The sequence below is a fragment of the Aspergillus novofumigatus genome, assembly GCF_002847465.1.
Source record: "Aspergillus novofumigatus IBT 16806 chromosome Unknown P174scaffold_6, whole genome shotgun sequence".
Classification (NCBI taxonomy): Eukaryota; Fungi; Ascomycota; class Eurotiomycetes; order Eurotiales; family Aspergillaceae; genus Aspergillus; species Aspergillus novofumigatus.
Window position 1 is genome coordinate 1,726,911 of NW_020194279.1, and position 21,822 is coordinate 1,748,732.

At 50.6% G+C, this 21,822-nt stretch overlaps 10 protein-coding genes across 10 annotated transcripts; 6 read left to right on the forward strand and 4 right to left on the reverse strand.

Annotated features, from left to right (window-relative positions):
• The first annotated feature begins 273 nt into the window (after positions 1 to 273).
• rpnL (proteasome regulatory particle lid subunit rpnL) lies at positions 274 to 1,480 on the forward strand. Its single transcript, XM_024829136.1, has 2 exons — positions 274 to 963; positions 1,041 to 1,480. The coding sequence occupies exons 1-2, from the start codon at positions 400 to 402 to the stop codon at positions 1,317 to 1,319; spliced, it is 843 nt and encodes a 280-aa protein (XP_024680524.1). The 5' UTR covers positions 274 to 399; the 3' UTR covers positions 1,320 to 1,480.
• On the reverse strand, positions 1,467 to 2,953 carry P174DRAFT_393529 (uncharacterized protein; the record flags this gene model as incomplete). The annotated part of the gene is made up of 2 exons (XM_024823597.1): positions 2,613 to 2,953; positions 1,467 to 2,550 (listed from the first exon to the last, which is right to left on the reverse strand). Exons 1-2 carry the CDS (start codon positions 2,819 to 2,821, stop codon positions 1,467 to 1,469), a joined length of 1,293 nt encoding a protein of 430 aa, XP_024680525.1. The 5' UTR covers positions 2,822 to 2,953.
• A 109-nt stretch (positions 2,954 to 3,062) lies between these two features.
• Positions 3,063 to 4,841, forward strand: P174DRAFT_443936 (epoxide hydrolase family protein). The gene is made up of 6 exons (XM_024827953.1): positions 3,063 to 3,643; positions 3,696 to 3,968; positions 4,020 to 4,028; positions 4,079 to 4,265; positions 4,320 to 4,440; positions 4,495 to 4,841. The coding sequence occupies exons 1-6, from the start codon at positions 3,289 to 3,291 to the stop codon at positions 4,654 to 4,656; spliced, it is 1,107 nt and encodes a 368-aa protein (XP_024680526.1). The 5' UTR covers positions 3,063 to 3,288; the 3' UTR covers positions 4,657 to 4,841.
• A 1,178-nt stretch (positions 4,842 to 6,019) lies between these two features.
• Positions 6,020 to 8,658, forward strand: P174DRAFT_433347 (putative AP-1 adaptor complex subunit beta; the record flags this gene model as incomplete). The annotated part of the gene is made up of 8 exons (XM_024825803.1): positions 6,020 to 6,118; positions 6,157 to 6,182; positions 6,274 to 6,405; positions 6,468 to 7,105; positions 7,164 to 7,732; positions 7,784 to 7,996; positions 8,038 to 8,144; positions 8,202 to 8,658. The coding sequence occupies 8 exons, from the start codon at positions 6,020 to 6,022 to the stop codon at positions 8,656 to 8,658; spliced, it is 2,241 nt and encodes a 746-aa protein (XP_024680527.1).
• A 374-nt stretch (positions 8,659 to 9,032) lies between these two features.
• On the forward strand, positions 9,033 to 11,005 carry P174DRAFT_443939 (threonine synthase THR4). Its single transcript, XM_024827954.1, has one exon. The coding sequence runs from the start codon at positions 9,398 to 9,400 to the stop codon at positions 10,814 to 10,816; it is 1,419 nt and encodes a 472-aa protein (XP_024680528.1). The 5' UTR covers positions 9,033 to 9,397; the 3' UTR covers positions 10,817 to 11,005.
• Positions 11,006 to 11,519: 514 nt separating this feature from the next.
• Positions 11,520 to 12,769, reverse strand: cspA (putative cell surface protein; the record flags this gene model as incomplete). Its single annotated transcript, XM_024829137.1, has 4 exons — positions 12,402 to 12,769; positions 12,235 to 12,334; positions 11,957 to 12,180; positions 11,520 to 11,897 (listed from the first exon to the last, which is right to left on the reverse strand). The coding sequence occupies exons 1-4, from the start codon at positions 12,480 to 12,482 to the stop codon at positions 11,520 to 11,522; spliced, it is 783 nt and encodes a 260-aa protein (XP_024680529.1). The 5' UTR covers positions 12,483 to 12,769.
• A 1,224-nt stretch (positions 12,770 to 13,993) lies between these two features.
• Positions 13,994 to 15,905, forward strand: P174DRAFT_410837 (DNA primase subunit PRI1). Its single transcript, XM_024824256.1, has 3 exons — positions 13,994 to 14,298; positions 14,356 to 14,550; positions 14,609 to 15,905. The coding sequence occupies exons 1-3, from the start codon at positions 14,051 to 14,053 to the stop codon at positions 15,732 to 15,734; spliced, it is 1,569 nt and encodes a 522-aa protein (XP_024680530.1). The 5' UTR covers positions 13,994 to 14,050; the 3' UTR covers positions 15,735 to 15,905.
• Positions 15,906 to 15,963: 58 nt separating this feature from the next.
• P174DRAFT_443942 (MAM33 family protein) lies at positions 15,964 to 17,481 on the reverse strand. Its single transcript, XM_024827955.1, has 6 exons — positions 17,238 to 17,481; positions 16,949 to 17,070; positions 16,830 to 16,888; positions 16,636 to 16,770; positions 16,236 to 16,558; positions 15,964 to 16,175 (listed from the first exon to the last, which is right to left on the reverse strand). Exons 1-6 carry the CDS (start codon positions 17,425 to 17,427, stop codon positions 16,150 to 16,152), a joined length of 855 nt encoding a protein of 284 aa, XP_024680531.1. The 5' UTR covers positions 17,428 to 17,481; the 3' UTR covers positions 15,964 to 16,149.
• Positions 17,482 to 18,009: 528 nt separating this feature from the next.
• Positions 18,010 to 18,667, reverse strand: P174DRAFT_433352 (translation machinery-associated protein 16; the record flags this gene model as incomplete). Its single annotated transcript, XM_024825804.1, has 3 exons — positions 18,010 to 18,292; positions 18,351 to 18,435; positions 18,499 to 18,667. 3 exons carry the CDS (start codon positions 18,665 to 18,667, stop codon positions 18,010 to 18,012), a joined length of 537 nt encoding a protein of 178 aa, XP_024680532.1.
• A 355-nt stretch (positions 18,668 to 19,022) lies between these two features.
• On the forward strand, positions 19,023 to 21,440 carry P174DRAFT_393543 (putative exonuclease). The gene is made up of 3 exons (XM_024823598.1): positions 19,023 to 19,122; positions 19,178 to 19,325; positions 19,379 to 21,440. Exons 1-3 carry the CDS (start codon positions 19,110 to 19,112, stop codon positions 21,192 to 21,194), a joined length of 1,977 nt encoding a protein of 658 aa, XP_024680533.1. The 5' UTR covers positions 19,023 to 19,109; the 3' UTR covers positions 21,195 to 21,440.
• Positions 21,441 to 21,822: the final 382 nt, after the last annotated feature.

Sequence of the window (21,822 nt, forward strand, 5' to 3'; positions counted from 1 at the left end):
TGAGGACCTCTTTGCCTAGCCAACCAGGCTGTCTAGGGGCTCTCAGACAATATCTGCAGCAACCAGATAAAAAATTACAATGATTCAAAAGGATAACTAGTATTGCGCACTGGCAGTAGTGGTTTACCGTAGGCACGTCGACGTGTTACGAAGATGCCCTTCAACAATGCTAAACTGTCCAGAGAAGATACGTCAGATCACGTGCCGTTGTTGACCGCCCGCCAAGACAATACCGTCGCCGGAGAAGCTCTTGGGAGCTGACAGCACCATCAACCAAACTCCGTCTACACCATCAAACTGCTTCTGTAATCTTTCTTTCTCTTTCCACCAGTCTCTGATCAACCTCGAATAGAATCTTCACCGACTGACACAGAGAATTTCAAAAAAGAAGTTACTATCATGGCACAAAGCGCCGACCTCCGGTCCCTCGTTTCAGAGCTCCATAATGCTCTCAAGCGCAAGCAGCTCGAAGCTGCCAACAAGCTCCTCAGCCAAGCAAAGCGAACCCTTCTCCTTCAGAATGCGCTGATCCCTACACCTTCCACACCATCTGACCTCATCCCGCTCGCTCGTGAAGTTCTGGAACTAGGAGCCCTTGCCTCCATTCGCCAGACCGACGCACAAGGCTTCACGAGATATTATCAGCAGCTGCAGCCCTTTTACGACCTTGAGAGGGATAGCACGGGCTCAGCAAAGGTGGATACTAAGTCTAGCCAACGCAGCAAGATTACAGGTCTGTATCTGATGCTTTTGCTGAGCATGGGTGATAGCACTAGTTTCCACACAGTGTTGGAAGGCTTGGTTGAGGAAGCGAGTCTACAGGGCAAGCGCGTGGAGGACGACCTGTACATCAAATATCCCGTTGATCTGGAGCGGAGCTTGATGGAGGGAAGTTATGACAAGGTGTGGAGGGAGACCAACTCGGAGAGAGTGCCTTCGGAGGACTTTGCTCTGTTTTCCAACGTGAGTCTATCTTTTTCCGTAGTAATCTGTTCATACGGTCTGTTGTTGGAAACTTGCTGATGATTTTGTATCAATAGGTCCTTGTTGGAACCATCCGAAGCGAAATCGCGGACTGCTTCGAGAAAGCGTATCCTTCGCTTCCCATCTCCAACGCCAAGAATCTTTTGTTCCTCGACTCCGAGGGAGCTGTTATTGAGTTTGCCCAGCAGCGAGGGTGGGTTCTCCGCGACGGACGGATATACTTCCCAGTCGAGCCCGAGGCCGCGGCCCGGTCTGAGAAGGACATCCTGGTGGCGAGCAGCACGGTCATCGAGAACACGATAGGCTACGCTCGCGAGTTGGAGACGATTGTCTAGCTGATCAACACGCCTATGCGACGACTTCCATTTGCCTTTTTGAGTCTTTTCCGGGTTCCGGATGGGGTTGTATTAGTATACCTCTCGCTTTGCATGATGAATTTTGTTCGAGCGTTATCTTATCATGACAAATAAACTCCATTATTTTTACCCCTCTGACTGAATTGGAGGTTGTTCCGTCTGTAGATCTACTCTCCATATACAGACTCTTCGGTCGTAGAAACTGCTGGAAACACAAACCAGCTCCGATATATCCTTGCCTTCCAAGTCGTATCCTCCCTCCGGTTTCCACACATCAGACGCATAATTCATGCTCTCATGCTCCGTAAACTGGGCCAGGACATTGATACTCCACTCGGACTCCGAGTCTTCTGCCCTCTGCGGCTTCCACGTCACCGCTACCACCCTTGTTCCAGCATGCATACAGCTAGCTAAGATCAGAAACCTCCACCCTTCGCCCTCCCTTTCCGCGGCAGGCGTTTTCTCCGTCTTCAACAGCTGCAGTCGCCAGACACCACCCCCAAGGCATTCTTCAGCGAGCACCTGGCCCCTACGCCCGGCATGGTAGACACGCAGATACTCATCATAGCTACCGGTAAGAAGCAAGGGTGCGCCTTCACGGAGCGGAAGGGGCAGAGGGAGGATACTCGTTACTCCGGCCGTATGGTGACGTGCACGATCGTCATAGTCGAGGACGAGGGGAGCCAAAGGCTCTTCGCCTTCTGCTGCTTGAGCGCTGAATTGGCGTGTATGCAGCGAGCCGAAGTCGTTCCCTGTGAAGAGGTGGGGAATACTGCGTTCCTCGGGTGATGAGGGATCACAAAGTGCTGCCAAAGCCACGAACCATACTTCGATGGGCTGGGTGGCTTCGAATGTCCCCTGTTCGATAATGTTGGATTGCTCTGTTAGCGCTGCCTCTGCCTTGTCCTTGTCGGCGGAGACGGTGCCGTAGACGCTCGTCCGGCCGTCGGAGAAGGTGACGGCGAACCCGTCTTGCTCGGGCCGTGGAAACCAGTTCCGAGGGGCCCAGGCTAGGAACAAAGCTGGGATTGACGGATTCTGGTGGACGGGTAAGGTCCATAGACGGCTGATGGTGGGTTCGGGGTCGGTTGAGACTTTGAAAAGGGCCACGGATGCGGCGCTTGTGGCGATGGCGAGGATGCTAGGATCTCTCGGATGGAAATGAAGATCAAATACGGCATATGGCAGTGCTAGTCTCTGAATGAGAGAGCTGAGTGTTGTATAGACTATCGGTCAGCCTGGGACTCGGGAGGAAGACGGTATAGGTCTCACAGTTCATTGTTCAGCGGATTGAGGTTCCATAACTGGAGGCCTCCAGTCTTCGTCTGCTGCACGTTTCCATCGCTGTCTTTGTTCTCGGATAGCAGATAGGTGCCTATGATAAAGTTGTTTGGTGCTGCAGGGCAAAATTGAAGACAGCTTGGTGGTTGGTCCAGGAAGATGGTCGCTGCAGACGCGGGATGCTGAGGAATTGATAACATCCTCTTGAGTGACTATATGCTTCACTTTTACTCAGTTTTGCTTCTTCAGAAAGCCCATACAGTTTTTTCCAGCTTTCCCGGCAGAAGATGTTTACAGGTCGTCGATGAGGGCATAAATGTGGGCGGTGAAATATAAAGAATCGTGGATTCGTCGTAGCATACTGCCTAATTTGTCTCTAATCCAACGTTTTAGGACACAGCTTCGGATCTGGACCCATTCTTGCTAACGAGGAAACTATACAGCTTCGGCCATGACGGATACGAGGTGGTCACTTGTTGCAATCATTGATATCCATATTTCTTGGTTGACTTACCCCGCATTGCAGCCTGGTTTCACATCCTCTATGTATTATTAATCCTGGTGGGGGCCTTCTGCCTGAAGAGGTCCGCGGGTATACAATATTGTCACCGTAGTGTAGAGTCTCTGATGAAGCATATCTACCTTTCCTACATCAACAACTATCACCATGTCTGTCCCATTCAGCCAGTTTCCTTCAACAGCAACCATTGTCCCGACTCGCTTTCGAGTAGCCTTTCCAGATGGACAGATAACCGAGTTGAAGACCCTGGTGAAGCTCGCTAAGATAGCTCCACCTACACTCGAGAACCAGCAACAGGACCGTCGATATGGTGTCACATCCGACTGGCTGACGACCATGCGAGAGAAATGGTTGAACGACTACGACTGGAGAGCCACTGAGGCCCGTATCAACAGCTTCCCTCAGTTCACAACCAAGATCGAGGACATATCGCTGCACTTCGCAGCTTTGTTCTCGGAAAAGGAAGACGCAGTTCCTGTGATACTCCTTCATGGATGGCCTGGTAAAGCTTACTGCCCTCGCTTATTTCGCCCGTGCTTATAGAAAAACCATAGGTAGCTTTCTGGAGTTCCTCCCCTTGCTTCAACTGTTCAAGGAGGAATACACTCCGACCACATTGCCGTATCACTTGATTGTGCCTTCGCTTCCCGGCTATGGGTTCTCATCTGGCCCACCCTTGGACAGGGAGTATAAGAGCCATGACGTGGCACGAGTGTTGGACCAGTTAATGAAAGGACTCGGTTTCGGAGGCGGCTATATTGCTCAGGGAGGAGATATCGGAAGCCGCATCTCGAGGGTGCTGGCAGTGGACTTCGAAAGCTGTAAAGGTCGGTGCAAATTTCATGCCTTCAATTGTAATGCATACTGACGATCTGTAGCGGCTCACCGTGAGTTTATTTCTTCTGTGTCTGTCTGAGGTGGTGCCAACAAGAAACAGTGAACTTCTGTACTGTCCCACGCCCAGAGGGCTGTTCAGATGACAGCCTGTCTGCCTCTGAGAAACGCGGAGTGGAGAGGCTGAATGCCTTCGTTACGACAGGGATAGCATATGCAATTGAACAAGGCACAAGGCCAAGCACCATAGGTCTTGTCCTGTCTACCAACCCCATGGCTCTGCTGGCGTGGTAAGCATGCCGATGCTCAAAGTCGCAAAACACCCCATTAATTCGCATGACTAGGGTGGGTGAGAAATTCCTCGATTGGGTGGACGAACCTCTTCCTTTAGAGACCATCCTAGATTTTGTCTCTCTGTACTGGTTTACCGAGACATATCCGCGGGCCATCTACTTCTACCGCGAGGTTTGGGTCCCGATTTCATGAAGTTGCAGGGATGCTGATAAAGAGGTCAAACAGGACTATCCTCATAGAAAATTCGCCTCCCAACTGAGTACACGGTGGTTCATCCAGAAACCATTTGGTTTTTCCTATTTTCCCAGGGAACTTTATCCGGCTCCTAGATCCTGGGTGGCCACGACAGGAAATTTGATCTTCTTCAAGGATCACCAGAAGGTATGAACCCTGGTTTCCATTCAAATCCATACCCGCTTAACTCTCTCATTCAGGGCGGTCATTTTGCGGCGCTTGAGCGACCCCAAGACCTGAAAGCGGACTTGACGGGTTTCATTGAGCAGATTTGGCCAAGCATTGCGGCGGCGAAGTGATAGCCAGAGCTCATTCATGTTGAGAACAAAAGCAAGCCTCCAGCGATTTGCTTCAATAGACGTTACTGATCAAGCGGTAGCATACTGTCACCTGTTTCCACTTTATATCAATGAACACACAACATCCTGTGAGCTGACCAAGTAGGCAGACATAGTAGATAGGGACACCCGCTGCTTCCAACATGGTGCCGCTTAGCCTCGTATGCCCTGGCTGAAAGTGACAGAAGAATGCAGACAAAGGCAGGTGACCAAGTCCACCAAGTCACCTTGTCTTTCGGGAGCATAATAATGAATGCTTGATTATCGGATAAATCCCTTGACATTTTGATGGCCACTCTTGTGAGTGCCAACTTCGCGTCTGCTCTCGATGTTGGCATTGTCTGCCTATTGAGCCCTCTGGTATTGGCAGGGAGTAGAATGCGCCACTCTCAGATTGACGAAGTGATAGCAGTAAAGCGTCATTGCGTTCATCATCTTCCCGATTTCGAGCCACTCATCCGTTGTGCTACTAGACTGAAGACGGCGACCGAGGAGATAAAGAGGACGAGGTTGTAGAACTGCAATTATCTTCAGCATGGAATCTTGCACTAAATACGGTAGACGAGAGCATACAGCCGTCCTTGAGTACTCATTCTCTTCAGCCTCTGTTCTTGCCTCGACGAACAGCCGTCGCAGATTAGGGAGGTTCGCCTGGTAATGAAAATGAATAACTGACATTCATCATGACAAGCCAGGACCTACCATGACATCGAATCCCAACTCAACAAATGTGCTGGTTATAACGGCGTCAATAACCAGAGAATCCTGGTAGAGTTAGGTGGACCAGACGGAGGGGGATAGATTGGTGGGTGGCTCCGGTTTGGGGAAATCATGAGCCGCGTTTTGTGGACAACTTTTGGGCCCGTGACAATTGACCTAGACCAGACCAGACCATTTGCTTTCCTTAACCCCATCAGCACCCTTGAGGGAGACGGATTGCTCACTACTTTCCGCCCTTTTCTAGTTTCTCTATCAACCTGAGTCCAATTTGGGAATCGGGAATCCCGGTCTCGTTTCAAGTGTTGCACCGTCACGTCCCTCGAGTCGAACTGGTCCCTGAAGCTTCGCCGCCGAATTCCCCGCAGTGGTCCGCAACGAAGCACTACTTCTCACCTACGATAAAAATATTGTTTGCGGAGGCGCGACCTAGTCGTCGCTGAAGCTTTCGTGCCCTCAAAATGGCGATGAGCAGGATCCGCGGCGCTTTTGCAGTGCCTAGAAAAGGAGAAACGTTTGAATTGCGAGCTGGTCTTGTGTACGGAGTTCCTCCACCCTACGTAAGTTTCATTGAGTGGACTGTGTCGCTGACGGGAAGAATAGATCTCAGTATGCGTACGAACGGTATGTGGAATATTTTTGTTTTTTCTCGGAGCTCTTTTGACGACTTACTACTTGCGCCGCTGAATGTGAGTGCATTCTAACTCTGTTCCAGGAAGGAAGCCATTCAGAAGACCATCATGGCCATGACACTGGGAAAGGATGTCTCTGCTCTTTTCCCTGACGTCCTCAAGAATATTGCGACGAGTGATCTTGAACAGAAGAAGCTTGTATATCTATATCTCATGTGAGTGTTCCTGAATCTGCTCGGTGGCGGCTTCGTTCGCTGATCCCCCATGCTTCAAAAAGGAATTACGCCAAATCTCACCCGGATCTTTGCATTCTCGCCGTGAATACATTTGTACAAGACTCCGAAGACCCCAATCCGTTGATTAGGGCACTGGCTATCAGAACAATGGGATGTATTCGGGTGGATAAAATGGTCGACTACATGGAGGAACCACTTCGCAAGACTCTCCGGGACGAATCACCGTATGTCCGAAAGACTGCTGCGATCTGCGTGGCAAAGCTATTCGACTTGAACCCTTCACTGTGTTTGGAGAATGGTTTCCTTGAGATGCTGCAGGAAATGATTGGCGATCCAAATCCTATGGTGGTTGCGAACTCGGTGACCGCGCTTTCGGAAATCCATCATGCCGCCCCCGAGACCCGAGCCCTCCAAGTCACATCTAACGTACTGCGGAAGATGCTGATGGCGTTGAATGAATGTACGGAGTGGGGCCGGGTCACAATCCTGACAACTCTGGCAGAATACAAGACCAGTGATGTGACGGAATCGGAGCACATTTGCGAGCGAGTCGCGCCACAATTTCAACACGCAAATCCAGGTGTAGTACTGGCAGCGGTCAAGGTCGTTTTCCTGCACATGAAGAACATCAAGCAGGAGTTGTCGAGCAACTACTTGAAGAAGATGGCGCCCCCTCTAGGTATTCCTCTTAAGCCGACTGGTTATCCCGAAGGCATGGCACGCTGATATCTATATAGTGACTCTGGTGTCCTCCGCTCCGGAAGTACAATATGTCGCATTGCGAAACATCGATCTGTTGTTGCAGAAGCAGCCTGATATTCTGAACAAAGAGCTGCGGGTTTTCTTCTGCAAGTACAATGACCCTCCTTATGTCAAGTTCCAGAAACTGGAAATTATGGTCCGCATAGCCAACGACCGCAACGTCGATCAGCTCCTCGCAGAACTGCGGGAGTACGCATTGGAAGTCGATATGGATTTCGTGCGGCGCGCCGTGAGAGCCATTGGCCAGGTTGCCATCAAGATCGAGAGTTCATGCGAGAAGTGTGTAAACACATTGTTGGATTTGATCAACACCAAAGTGAACTACCTTGTACAGGAGGCTATTGTTGTCATAAAAGACATTTTCCGAAAATACCCTGGATACGAAGGCATCATCCCTACTCTCTGCAAATGCATTGACGAGTTGGATGAACCAAACGCCCGCGCCGCGCTCATCTGGATAGTGGGAGAATATGCGGAGAAGATTAGCAATGCTGGCGACATTCTGGCCGGGTTTGTGGAAGGGTTCAATGAGGAATTCTCACAGGTCTGGTTGCTGCGCTTGACTGGTGGATGCCAAAGCTAATTCTTTAATCAGACCCAGCTTCAGATTCTTACTGCCGTCGTAAAGCTATTCTTGAAGCGGCCTGAGAAGGCTCAAGGACTGGTTCAGAAAGTTCTCCAGGCGGCAACGGCTGAGAACGATAACCCCGATGTCCGTGACCGAGCCTACGTTTACTGGCGTCTTCTCTCCAACACAAGTGATCCCAACGCTACGAAGAACATCGTTCTTTCCCAGAAGCCTCCTATTGTTACGACGATCCACTCTCTACCCCCGCTCTTCTTGAACAGCTGATCGGTGAACTCTCTACTCTTGCATCCGTCTACCACAAACCACCAGAGCAATTTGTCGGTCAGGGCAGATTTGGCGCAGATGCCGTGCAACGCGCTGCTATCGAGTTCGTTACCTTGCTTCTCAATCCATTCTTGAGCGGTCAGCTAATATGATGGAACAGGGAACAAATCCAAAACGCCCGTGAAAACCCCTTGGCTGCAGCCGCCGCGGCTGCCGCAGTCACGGGTGCTACACCCCCGCCACAGGCTCAAAACAACATTGAGAACCTCCTGGATATCGATTTCGATGGCGCAGCTCCCGCTTCGACCCAGAAAGAACCTGCTAGTGGAATGTCTGGTCTCGAGGGTCTTGCTGGTACTCCCGTTCGAGTAGAGTCTCCTGTTGTTGGCGCGCCCGCTCCTGCCTCAAGCAACAACCTGGACGACCTCCTTGGTGTGTTCGGCGATAGCGGCAGTGCCGCCGCACCAGCCAGCATCGCTGTTCCCAACGGCGGTGGTGCCGCTGCGGATCTCATGAACGGCTTCTCTGGCCTTGATCTCTCCGCCAACACCACGTCGCCACCCCCAGGGGGCAATCAGCAAAGAAAGACCAACGAGGATATTCTATCACTGTTCTAACGCGGGGAAGCTCTGGTTATTTGATGATTCGGCGTGACCATCTCAAGGTCAGGAGTAGTATTTACAGTTGTTGATATAGATCCCATACCATTGTCCGATTCGCACCGGGCTGGATATTAATTGACCTACATAGTTAACCAAATTTATTTTCTGTGTTCTTTGTCGCTCGTTCGTTTGATTGATGCTTGGATCCAGTTCGAGTACTAGATACTCTTGTATCATGATGCCAAGATATCAGATCACCAACCATTTATGCACGTGATCTCGGTGTGCCGTTGTCGGCGGCGCTAAACCCCAAACAGGCATGGTCCTCCCCCGCGACGTTTTGAGAAGAATAGTTCTGAGGTGGGATGAATCATCGCCAGACTCGCCTTCGTCCATTCTCTTACAATTGAGTCTCAGATTGCAATTGTCTTGTACAGGGAGCCGTCATCTCAATTGAGACAGCTGGTATACTCACGACATCAAATTTTACTTCCTAGCCATGTCTCATACACTTTCGCAAAAATATCTCAGCACGCGGGGTGCCTCCTACGGGGTCGGTCGAGAATAATTTAACCTTATCCCAAAAGATCATTCTGCTGACCTGCTGGATGTATAGCTGTCCTTCGAAGATGTCGTCCTTAAAGGATTGGCGTCCGATGGTGGCCTGTTCATCCCCGAAGAGGTTCCCTCACTTCCTGCGGGATGGGAGACGGAGTGGCGCGACCTGAGTTTCGAAGATCTCGCATATCGTATCATGTCATTATATATCTCGCCGAACGAAATCCCCTCGGAAGACCTCAAAGATATCATTAGACGCTCATACGCTACGTTCCGGCACCCTGAGCGGACGCCTCTGGTTGAATTGGACGGAAAACGCAACCTCTACCTGCTCGAATTGTTCCACGGACCAACATTCGCCTTCAAGGATGTAGCGCTACAGTTCCTCGGAAACCTCTTCGAATATTTCTTGGTACGCAAGAACGAGGGCAAGGAGGGCAAGGACAGACACCACTTGACCGTTATTGGCGCCACCAGTGGGGATACTGGATCTGCAGCCATCTACGGTCTCCGGGGCAAGAAGGATGTCTCCATCTTCATCCTCTTCCCCACAGGACGGGTGTCACCTATCCAGCAGGCTCAGATGACGACAGTCTTGGATGCCAACGTCCACAACCTGACAGTCGAGGGCTCTTTCGATGATTGCCAGGACATTGTCAAGGCCTTGTTTGCCGATCCTGATCTCAACTCAACTCACAACATTGCCGCTGTCAATTCCATCAACTGGGCTCGTATTCTGGCTCAGATCACGTACTACTTCTACTCCTACTTCTCTCTCACCAAGACTCCCGGCTTCTCCAAAGACACGAAGATGCGCTTCGTTGTGCCTTCAGGAAATTTCGGTGACATCCTCGCCGGATGGTTCGCTAAGCGCATGGGCCTTCCCGCTGAGAAGCTTGTCATCGCAACCAACGAGAACGACATCCTGGACCGCTTCTTCCGTAGTGGTGGCCAGTACACAAAGAACACCACACAGACCGAAGGCGTCAAGGAGACTCACAGCCCCGCCATGGACATCCTCGTCAGCAGCAATTTTGAGCGTCTCCTCTGGTTCCTTGCGTTCCAGACGGACGGCGCCAGCTCTGCAGACGAAAGACGCAAGCACGCCTGCAAGAGCGTCAGCAATTGGCTCAATCAGCTCAAGACTCAGGGTGGCTTCACTGTCCCCCAGGCCGTCCTCGAGGGCGCCAAGGCCGAGTTCGAGAGTGAGCGGGTGAGCAACGACGAGACCATTGACCAGATTAAGTCCACCTACACTTCTTCCTTCCCCTCCAACCTCAGCCCAGGCAGCGCCAAGAGCTCCAAGACTGGGGGCTACATTCTCGACCCTCACTCTGCCGTCGGTGTGCGGGCAGCGCTGCGCTCTATCGAGCGTAATCCTGGAGTCAAGCACATCTCACTCTCCACGGCCCACCCGGCCAAGTTCGCAAGCGCCGTCGACCTGGCCCTGCGCGCCGAAGACGGCTATGATTTCACTGAAGTCCTTCCCCAGGAATTCATTGGGCTCGAGCAGCGCGAAAGCAGAGTCACTCCTATCCGGGCCGGCGCCGGATGGGTGGGTGTCCGAGAAGTGGTCAAAGCCGAAGTCGAGCAGGAGCTCCAGGGCTTGAGGTAGTGAAATATTTCGACAAAGCTTTTTACTTTCTTCCGAATGTATTTACCTTCTATATATCCTCTATTTTGCTCCTTTTCAATCTTTGACAGAGGGTTAGGCTGGTGGAATGGATGCGTCTGCGTCATGTCTGTTTGGGACCCTACTGTAATCTGCCTTGCATAGAGTAAACCTGACCATAGAATCAACGCCAAATACATGGCTCGTGGATTGAAATTTTCTGCCGGCTTGACATTTCCAGTTATGCATCCGAGGAGTGTCCATGAGAGTGCGAGTCACAGTCCTCGATCACGGTTACATAAGTCCACGAGTCTTGCGTCGGAAGTACGAGGTCTTACCGGGCATGATCCCAATGTGGTGGGAAACTAGCTGACTACCTAGATAGGCTCGAAATTTATCATTCATCTAAAACCGTGATTAGAAAGATAGTAGGATGGGATTGACTCTATAACGCATGCAATGTATTTGCTACGCCCGTATTATATTATTATTACTTCGTTATTTGACAAACAATAACTCCGTCCATAAACCATGAGCGAAGGAACAACTTTTTCAAAGTAGATGGCCGAAATCTGCATGTCAAATGACAAACAGAGACCAAGTCAAAACCGTGCGAGAAGAGAAAATCCAGGTTTATCGAAAATGTACCTTTCCCGCCCGTATGACAGCCAGTCACCTTGAATACGGAAGGCCATAGATGGATGCTTTAAAGCATGAGCATGACAGCCCAGATACCAGCCAGGAGACCGGCGGCAGGCTCGAACTGGGAAGCAGAGCCAGTGAGAGAAGTCTCGGCTGGCGGCGGCGAGACAACAGTGGGCTGGCCAGGAACAGAGGGCTGCTGAGGAACAGAGGGCTGGCTGGGAACAGAAGGCTGACCAGGGACAGAGGGCTGGCTGGGAACAGAAGGCTGGCCAGGAACAGAGGGCTGGCTGGGAACAGAAGGCTGGCCAGGAACAGAGGGCTGGCCAGGGACAGAAGGCTGGCTAGGAGCCGAGGGCTGTCCAGGGGCAACAGGAACTGGCTGCACAGGGGTAGGAACAGTGCTGTTGGTGAAAGGAGCGGGCGTGGGGTCGGGACAGTGCTGTTGGTGAAAGGAGCGGGCCTGGGGGGTGGGACAACAGTAGTGTTCTGGCCGGGGACTCCTGTTGGGACGATCTTTGGAGGAGGCGGCACAATAGTAGTCGCGTTGCGAGTCGGGACAGAAGTCGGAACCAGAGGACGGGTAGACGCAGTTCCAGTGGGCACGACCACTGGAGTCTTGATGTTTTTGTCAAAGACGGTAGTGGTAGTCACGGTGATTGTCTTAGTCAGAGTGATAGGCACAGTCAAAGTCTTGGTTCCAGAAGTGACTTTCGTGTGGGAAACTGCGATAAGAGTATTAGACACATGCGCTTGAAAGGTCAGGAGGAGCATCATACTTGGGCAGGAAGTGGTCAAGTAAGTTGTCGTCCTGGTGACCCAGTGAGGCTCACTAGTCCACTTGCTGGGAGCAGTTAGACCAGAGTAACCAGGATGACCCTATTACCGCAATATCTTAGTGTCTGCCACGCAGAAGGTAAGAGAGGCTGGGGTGGTCTACGCGTACCTCGTCATTGCCCTTGTTCGGCATAATACCAGCAAAGGCTGGCCCGGCCAGAGCCAGAAGTGCAATGCCAGAGTTGACCATTTTGAAAATTAATTTCTTGCTTTTGAGACAGAAGTTTCTGGATAGCAATAAATGACAATTCCCGAAGGAAGCAAGAAAACGAACGAAGAGTCTGAGAGCGAGCGACTTTCTTTAACGAAAAGGTGAAAGAAAGAATTGAAAGGAAAAGGAGTTAGGATCGCAGGAGGAACTCTACTTTATATCTCGAGGGTGGAGTTGCTTGCCGTTTTCATGAGATTACTGATAATGGTAGTGGTACCATGTCGTATCCACGCTCAACGAGGATGACGACCAATATCTGGTCCCAGGTAACTCGAACATTGATTGGCCTCCGGCCTGAGTAGCTTGATAATACCCCATCGAACCATGGATAATAGAGGTACCGATGTAATGCTACCAAGAGAAAACTCTTATGTGGGAGCCTGTCGTGTGGCAAGACCAGGAGATCGATGTGACATCTCGGAGTTTCATTCGGATGAAAGGCCGAGGATACCCTTCTCAGCCTCCCAAGAAACGGAGCAACAAGGGGAGGCACGGAAGTCTAGGGACCATGAAGTGATGGCGTCACCCACATCAACTAGTGAGACAAAGGTAACATGAACCAGCATTACCGAATGGAGTCCTCACGGATACTGAGATCTTGTCACGAAAAAGGCACCTCACGCGAAAATAGACACAAGCCGCTCACAGCTCGGCGCCAACATGGAGCCTCACTCTGAGATGGTCGAACCACACTGCAGAAAGGCGACTGAAGCAACACTGGAAAGTGGAGTTTGAAATGGATACGCCCATTCAATGCTACCTGCCGAAGCTTAAAGAAGGAGCAAAAGGTACTGGAGTCAATCCAGCAGGCTTAGCCGATCTCCATAGTTTGAGGCCCATGTAAGTGGAGGCTAGAGCACTGCTCAGCTCGTTGCGAGGGAAGAGCCTCCATGCCCAAATGCTGGCTACTGCCTGAAGCCCTTGTTGTCAAATGCTTTCATAAGATATTTGATCGATGATGACGCATATCAGATCCATGTCGAAATCTCTGGTATGCTCACTGCTACCATTTTCAGCCAATGAAGTCTTCTAAACTCAAGTATGATGGGAAAAGAACCCCAGGGAACATTTGAAGCCGAAGGTGGTGGAGCCTTTCTGAATGTAACGAGGATCTCTCTTGATTGGATATCTCCACGAGAATCAGGGCACATGTAGGCATCATACCACTCGAAATGAGCCAGAGAGAGGAGGAAATCTCTGACGACAAGTTGAACGACCTTACAATAATACCGCAAGCGGAAGCTGAAAGGGGAAAGAGATCGTTCCTGGTGAGGTTGTGGTTGCATGAGACTTCGAGGGAAACTGACCGTTTGCGGTCGTAGGTCTTATCAGGGCAGTCAGTGTCACGTGAACCGTAAATATCACGTGATACTCTTATCGATAAGGATAAGGGCTAGGGCTGATAAGGGTCACTCCGGTGTCCCGTTCAATTAGAGGCACGCGTTCGGGACGCGTCTCGTGTTGATGGATGTGGATTACATGAAGGATAGTGTAGGACAGAGAGTTCCGTAAGCTCATCCCACTGCTCATCATCAACCAGACACATAATGCCTCACTCAGTCTCCTCTGCCGAATCGCCCGCTCACGATCATGATGATGAGATCCTCCCAGATGCCCCTGCGACAGATGCGCATTCTAGCACAACGGAAGATAAAGCTCCAACCGCGCCAGAAAACCAGGCAACAGGCGTGAGGCTAGAAGATATGTTCAGCGATGAGGACAACGACGAGGAATTTCCAGCTTCGAATGCCCCTGAAGCGCAAAATGAGGCGACAGCACCCAAAGCTGCTTCTGAGTAAGCGCAGTTTGTTCTTGCATTCGAGCATGGCGCTGACATTAAATGTACATTCAGGCCCGCTCCTCAATCGACACAAGTCGACACAGATGTAATGCTCGCGTTCTATCAGCGTCTATTTCCATTCCGCTATCTCTTCCAATGGCTGAACCATGGAATTATCCCCTCGCCTGATTTTGGGAACCGTGAATTTGCTCTTACGCTTCAGAATGACGCATATCTTCGTTATCAATCATACGCGACTGCAGATCTGTGAGTGATAGAAGCTTCCACCTATAATTCATTGTTTCCTGACAAGTGCTTCCCTCAGATTCCGTAAGGACATCTTGAAAATGAACCCTTCGCGATTTGAGATCGGTCCCGTGTATAACACAAACCCGCGGGACCGGAAAACACTACGAGGCGGTCAGATGAAACCAATCTCCAAAGAGCTAGTATTCGATATCGATTTGACGGATTATGACGATATTCGGTCTTGCTGTACCAAGGCAAATATCTGTCGGAAATGCTGGACTTTCGTGACTATGGCAATGAAAGTGGTGGATACTGCCTTGCGTGAAGACTTTGGCTTCGAGCACATCCTTTGGGTATACTCAGGTCGTCGTGGTGCTCACGCATGGGTGTGCGATCCGCGTGCTCGCAGTCTCCCCGATGATCGGCGAAGGGCCATTGCCGGCTATCTCGACGTTGTGAGAGGAGGGTCTCAAAGCGGGAAGCGTGTGAATATGAAGCGGCCGTTACATCCACATATGTCCCGTAGTCTTGAAATTCTCAAACCGTTCTTCGCCCAAACTACACTTGTCGACCAAGATACGTTCGCTAGCTCGGAACAAGCGGAGCGCCTTCTCTCATTGCTCCCGGACAAGACACTGAATGACGCACTGCGCAAGAAATGGGATTCGTCGCCCGACCGATCCAGTACGAACAAATGGGCAGACATCGACGCGCTTGCTAAGACTGGCAAGAGCAGCACTCTCAACCCGACCACTCTGAGAGACGCGAAACTGGATATCGTCCTGGAATATACATACCCGCGACTGGACGCTGAAGTCAGCAAGAAAATGATCCATTTGCTCAAGAGCCCTTTCGTCATCCATCCCGGTACAGGGCGTGTCTGTGTTCCCATTGACGCCAAAAAGGCGGACGAATTCGATCCTCTTTCCGTCCCAACAGTCACTCAATTACTGGCGGAAATTGATGCCTGGGATGCTGAACACTCCAGCAGCAATGCAGGCGCCGAAGCTGGTCAAGGTGAAAGCAGCACGCCTAGCGACTCCCAAGGAAGTCGCAAATTGCAAGATTATGAGAAGACGAGCCTCAAGCCATATATTGACTACTTCCGTTCATTTATCGCTTCTCTAAACAAAGAGGAACGCGTCGGCAAACGAGGAAATGAAGATCCGGTTGAGGTAAAATCAGAAAGCATGGAATTTTAAGGGCCTTTACTGTTTGCATTTGTTCTCTTTCATGGTTGGGTTCTTCATATTGGGATTTCCGGGTTTTTATTCTTAGCGGAAATATTGGTTTATGCTGGCGAAGTAAAGGCGTTTATACGTGTTGGTTGGGCTGTATATAAGCCACGCAAATTGAATCAAGGATCCGATGCCAAAACCATATTTTTTTGGTCAGGTAAACTCGGCGATAAGCTTGATGACAACTTGAATCAATGGTTTAAGGTTTTCAATTAGATGTAAACTACGTGCAACATATGATCCTGAATTCGTTTCTAATGATACACAAATGGGGGAATAGCGGATAAGTAGTCATGATCTCCCAATGGGTTTTGATACAATATACGCGAAGACCTAGTAAGGACTTCAGAGCGCTTTTTCGCCACGGAGATTTCGGTATTTAAGCGGCGACAAATTTCTTGACGTCTGCGACCAGTAGTGTTAGCTACACGAGCGAAGATCGTAAATGGCAATGATCAAACTTACTCTCGAGCCAGCGAACGTATTCCTTCTGCTCCTTGACCTGAATGTAGTCGGGAATCATGTTGGCGAGCTCGGCGTTGATGCCTCTCTCCTCGAGGTAGCGCTCCAGGAAGGTCTGCAGGTCCTCGTCAAGGTTCTCGAAAGGAGGACCAGCGTAGAGGCTCTGCCTGGCCCAGTCCTGCTCGGCGGTTTGGGCGTGGGCGAGGTCGGGCTTGGAGAAGTAAGACACCTCCTCGATCTGGAAGAGACCATCCTGGGCAACGGTCTGGATTAGGAGAGAACCGTTGCCGGGCTTTTCGATGGTGATGTTGACACGAGCAGGAAAACTGGGCTCCATATCACGGTCCAGATCGTCCAGTTCGCGGTCAGCGGGAGCAATGCGATCCTCGGGGTGCTGAGCAACAGCACCGGGGCACCGCGACCCTGGTTAGCGGGCTGGTGGCCCTGGAAGTCCATCTCATCGGCGAAAGCGCTGTCATCGAAATCCTCCTGTTCGCTCAGGTTCTGAAGGTCGGCGACGGTGAAGGTGAGTCGGATCCTGTCCGTAGATGGAAGTATTAGCGGAGGAGCCGAAGGTTCTGTTTGTGAGATACTTACTCCTCCTTGCCGAACTTCTTGGTCAACACAATTTCTTGTTCACCAGGAACATCCTTAACCTATGCAAAAATCCGTGAGTTCGTGTCGAAATCCATGATAGTTGTGGTCCGTATACTCACTTCCCAGGAGTTGTTCTGGAGAACATACTGGATGTTCTGGACCGAGGTCTCAAGATCCTCAAGGCCGGAGGCCTGCTCATGTTTCAATTCATCCTCAAGCTTAGCAACAAGTTCGATGTCACCTAAGATAAAGACATTGAATGTTAGCTTGATGTTTTGCTCAATGAAACCAGCTTTGTGAAGCCACCGGAACTCGCGCCCGATCAATAAATGAAGCTGGAAAGAGAAAATTTGATCTATGTTTCCCTCCATGGATAACTCGGAGGATAAGCTTTACAGAGAACTTTACCTTCGGCAGGAGATTGTCTGAAAACACTGGAGGTAGAGAAAGCAGCGTAGGAGGGTCTTGTAGCCTGCTTCAACGAAGCTTGCAGAAAGCCATTCTTGGGGACCGACAGGAAGGACGACCGGGAGGTGGTAGCGATGGACCGCGAGAGTGTGCGAGGCACGGAACGTGCGAATGTACGAAGAGAAAGCATCTTAAAGATTGATGAAAATGTGATGCGCAAAAATGGCAGATAATAAGGTAGTTATCAGAAGGTATGAAGTTGAGAGAGGAAGTTTTGGAGCTGGCGTGAGGCGAACCGATGATGTTAACCTTCCGACCCGCCCGCCAAGACTAGGAAGCTTCTGCCATTTCCGCTGATCCAACTACTTATCTACAGAGCACAGGATGAGTCTACTTATACAATGAAGAAGGAAAAAAAAGTACGTTCTTCGCTCCTAGTTACTTGTACTATATCTGTGCTTCGTCTGCATCAGATTTTGATCCCATGGGTGTCGGACGGGGTCCGGATTCGAGCAACCTGGGGCAAGATAGGGACTATGTCTACTTTACAAGTCCAGTCCGGCGGTATAGTATGATTACTTATGCAGAGCAGCGTAACTTGGTCAGGTTCTAAGCTGGAATCTCTGATAGAATATTGATGATGCACAACAAAGTGCCTGCAGCATGTACAAGTGGTTAATGTAAAACGTCATATGTAGGATCATCGCCGAAGATCATCTGACTCGTTATGTATAAAGAGAAGACCAAAGAGGAAACATAGAAGAAACCAGCCTCATGAAAGTCCCTTGGGTGGAAAAGCCGACGGCTGTTTTCCACCATCTTTGGTAATTCTGATGAATTTCATCATGCTGAGGCCGGACCAGTCACCGTTCCACGATGCGAGGCCTTTGATCACATCTTCTTGACTTAAATCAGGCATCCAAAACCCAGTCTTGAACTCTTTGTTCTCGACCTCTGTCCTTTGTAATAAGGCTTCTTCACGCTTGCTTGGGGGTCGGCCTTTCCTCCGCTCACTCTGTAATTGTTCGATCTCAGGGACGCTACGGTTAATATACCTAGCCAAGCAGACGTCAGCATGCGACTGCGCAAGAAAAAGTAATGGCATAGACATACCGCACGATCAAATCCTTCATATCATCTTCTGAGAACGGTTTGGATTCTTCCGCCACGGCTTCTTGGAAGTACGTGACGCGATCAACTAGAAAGAGGGTATTAGAATCAGCTCAGCAAGTCCGCAGAGGAATTTGAAGTATATACTGACTATAAGACTGTCTTCCACGGGCCATCAATGCTGAGACTCGGGCTACTCGATCGTCCCTTGCGTTGGCTCGGCGCAATCTCTTCGCATCTCTGCTGTTCTCATGGAGCGCATCAATCACACCGCGCTTCTTGGAAATATGTTTGTGTACTTTCGTGAAAGACTTCGGCATTGTGTCGATCCAGAAGCTTCTATATTTGCCAGAGATGGAAGGGTAGTCTATATGATTTACCATCGGCAAAGTCGAAACTTCCTTTTTTGATAATTTTCTGGTACGGACGGCAGAATCAACAGGCGGTGATGACGAAAGTAGAGACCGCCTCGCTCGACCCAATCAGAGCTGCTCTCTCGATATACCGCGTTCGCGCGTCGATGAGGAACAAGAAGGAACAAACATTCCAGCCTCGTTGTCAGGGCCCAGCATTGTGTCTCTGGTCTGTTGATCAGGGTGGCTGACTACAGCCGTTGATCGCTCTTTTATAGGAACGCGGTATCCCAGCAGCCCACGCACTCAGACTGTTTCGAGCCTTCAGCCTAACAACACCAGAGCTGATGCCCGTCTTGGCCGGTTAGGTGAACGGCAGGAGTGTCTTGCCTTTGCAAGAGTGCCCACCATGGGCATTAAAGGTTGGCTTTTCCTCTTCGCCATGATGAATGGCAGAGAAACTGATTTGTTATGCAGGACTCCATGGCCTTCTCAAATCAATTCAGAAGCCATGCCACGTGAAAAAGTTCAAAGGGCAAACCCTTGGGGTAGATGCGTATGGCTGGCTACACCGCGGTACTGTTGCCTGTGCTGTTGACCTCGTTCTCGACAGGCCTACGACGAAGTATGTGACCACAACCAAGACGCTCCGCGAGAGCATGGCTGATTTCTCCCCAGACATGTCGATTTCGTCCTCAATCGTGTCCGCATGCTCCTCTATTTCGGGGTAACCCCGTACCTTGTCTTCGATGGAGACAATCTCCCCAGTAAATCCGGTACCGAGTCCGAGCGACTTCAGAAGCGGCAGGCGAGTAAGGCTCTTGGATTGGAGCTTCAACGGAAGGGTCGTATGGCAGAAGCCTACCAGGAACTACAAAAGGCCGTGGATGTGACCCCTTATATGGCTCGCCAATTGATCGAGGAACTGAAGAAGATGGAAGTCCAATACGTCGTCGCCCCGTACGAGGCTGATGCACAGTTGGTATATCTTGAACGGCAGGGCATCATCAATGGGATTATATCTGAAGACTCGGATTTACTTGTCTTCGGCGCCAAGAGATTGCTGTCTAAACTCGACCAACATGGCGATTGCGTTGAGATTAACCGAGCAGACTTTACGGCCTGTCGCGAGGTTAGCTTAATAGGATGGACAGATGCTGACTTCCGACGAATGTGTATCCTCAGTGGCTGCGATTATCTTCCCAACATTCCCAGAATGGGTCTGAAGACAGCTTATCGGAGCATACGAAAGTACAAGAACGTTGAGAAAGCACTTCGTATGCTACAATTTGACGGTCAATTTCACGTTCCCGCGGATTACCTTGAAAATTTCAAGCAAGCCGAGCTCACGTTCCTATACCAGAGAGTTTTTTGTCCTAAGGCCGGCAAGCTCGTCCCTCTGACTCCGCCTGAAAAGGATGTGAACTTGGAGGAGCTGCCCTTTATTGGGCGCGATGTGGATGCGGAAGTCGCGCTCGGCGTTGCACTTGGCGACTTGGATCCAACGACGAAAGAGCAAATTGTCCTAAAGCCCCAAGCTCCTAGGAAGATGCCAAGCGGAATCACTCGGCGGCAGACTCTCGGCTCCGCGGCAGAGTTGAAGCCAAAGAAGCCCATCAGCGCATTCTTTACTCAAAAGCGGATGCCGTTGGCTGAACTGGACCCCAACAGTCTAACTCCGTCTCCGAGTCAGCAACGACTCCTGGAGCGTCATGCCAATAGTTCTTGGGACAGTAGTCCTGCACCATCGCAGCCAGGCCTTACGAGGTCGGCGTCTGCTCTGGATCCCTTCAACCGATTATCGAGTCCCTTGGTTAGAAGTGTAGAGCGTACCTCTTTCTTGGCTCGCGCGGCTAAAGCGTCGACTTTTCAGCCCGCCAAACGGCAACGTCTTTGCGCCGACACAGAGGAAGAAAGCTTACCGGAGCGTGCGGACTGCCGCAGTCGTTTTTTCGCGCCTTGCACCAACAGCTCTAGTCCAAGTGGCTCGAAGGCTGCTCGAACCAAACGCAAATCAACGTTGGAAGTTTTCTCTGATGAGCTTGCAGAGCAAATCATGACACACCTACCTGACCCCGATCACGGTTCCAGCGACTCCAAGGAAGTTGTGGATTCGCCCGGATCGTCTATGTCAGACGAGAAAAATGGCAAACCAGTGCTGTCAAATTACGTCTTCAAGCCCCAGGCTAAGGAGAGTAACTCTGGCTCATCTCGCAATCCAATGTTGTCAACCTCGTCTGGTCTGTCTCCCCGGCGTCGGCTCACTCCCCTGCAGCGCCTTGGTCAAACTGCTCTTGCTCGTTCACGATCTGTGAATGCCCTTCCCCAGGCAAAGGCGTTCGTCCCTCCCAGCCTGGTTGAACGATCAGCGACAACCTTTACTCAGGGCAGTGAAGACTTGATTATTCCCAACACTGACGATGAAGATGATGGCGATGATACGAGCAAGCCGCGGGAACCGGTTAATTTGGAAAAGTTCTTGTATGCCAGATAACAGAGAGGTACTCCGGTTGTTGGAGCAGATTCTGTTGGTTTGCAAGGGCGAGTGAACATTACCCAACGGAGTACAACGGCGTACTTGGGACGACTTGCATACCACTATTTTGCATTGATACTTTTGGTATACCCGTATCTGAATTGGGCGCTCTTTGTTGGGCTACAAGGTTTGGGAGAGGCTTGACATTGCAAGAGAAAAAACATGGTTAAACTGGAGTAATATACATACAGAACAGATCCGCCCTTGGCTTTTTTTTTTTTTTTTTTTATCATTGAGACATACAACGAACAATTCGATAGATTTTAATCTTAAATTGCCTGTCTATTGTGTGGCAGTGGACTTCTCGACACCTGAAAATCGCGAGGCTGGATCGATGATGTTACTGATAAGCCATGGCGCTAGTCTTATCAAGGCATAGCCCTGCGAGCGGGTCAATCTGGTCTGGATGGGCACTAGCGGGGCTGCCTGAAAGCGCAGGCGGTCGGGCATGGTTACCGGGGAACGGGCGGCGTAAACAAAAGGCGTTGGCCCAGCCTCCTGCATTGTATGGAGTCAAGTCTCCCAGCCACCAGGTACAGCACCGCATCATCACCATTTGTGTCATCGTCAAGACCCTGATGCTGTA

Excerpts from the sequence above, each read along its gene's own strand:
- rpnL (XM_024829136.1), top strand. The coding sequence starts at position 400 with ATGGCACAAAGCGCCGACCTCCGGTCCCTCGTTTCAGAGCTCCATAAT. Across the intron at positions 964-1,040 it reads ACTTTGCTCTGTTTTCCAAC|GTCCTTGTTGGAACCATCCG; the intron begins GTGAGTCTATCT and ends TTGTATCAATAG.
- P174DRAFT_443936 (XM_024827953.1), top strand. The coding sequence starts at position 3,289 with ATGTCTGTCCCATTCAGCCAGTTTCCTTCAACAGCAACCATTGTCCCG. Across the intron at positions 4,266-4,319 it reads CCCATGGCTCTGCTGGCGTG|GGTGGGTGAGAAATTCCTCG; the intron begins GTAAGCATGCCG and ends TCGCATGACTAG. Across the intron at positions 4,441-4,494 it reads CCATCTACTTCTACCGCGAG|GACTATCCTCATAGAAAATT; the intron begins GTTTGGGTCCCG and ends GAGGTCAAACAG.
- P174DRAFT_443939 (XM_024827954.1), top strand. The coding sequence starts at position 9,398 with ATGTCATTATATATCTCGCCGAACGAAATCCCCTCGGAAGACCTCAAA.
- P174DRAFT_410837 (XM_024824256.1), top strand. The coding sequence starts at position 14,051 with ATGCCTCACTCAGTCTCCTCTGCCGAATCGCCCGCTCACGATCATGAT. Across the intron at positions 14,299-14,355 it reads GCACCCAAAGCTGCTTCTGA|GCCCGCTCCTCAATCGACAC; the intron begins GTAAGCGCAGTT and ends ATGTACATTCAG. Across the intron at positions 14,551-14,608 it reads TCATACGCGACTGCAGATCT|ATTCCGTAAGGACATCTTGA; the intron begins GTGAGTGATAGA and ends TGCTTCCCTCAG.
- P174DRAFT_443942 (XM_024827955.1), bottom strand. The coding sequence starts at position 17,427 with ATGCTTTCTCTTCGTACATTCGCACGTTCCGTGCCTCGCACACTCTCG. Across the intron at positions 16,771-16,829 it reads AAGAAGTTCGGCAAGGAGGA|GATCCGACTCACCTTCACCG; the intron begins GTAAGTATCTCA and ends ATCTACGGACAG. Across the intron at positions 16,176-16,235 it reads ATACGTTCGCTGGCTCGAGA|ACGTCAAGAAATTTGTCGCC; the intron begins GTAAGTTTGATC and ends TACTGGTCGCAG.
- P174DRAFT_393543 (XM_024823598.1), top strand. Across the intron at positions 19,326-19,378 it reads CTCGACAGGCCTACGACGAA|ACATGTCGATTTCGTCCTCA; the intron begins GTATGTGACCAC and ends ATTTCTCCCCAG.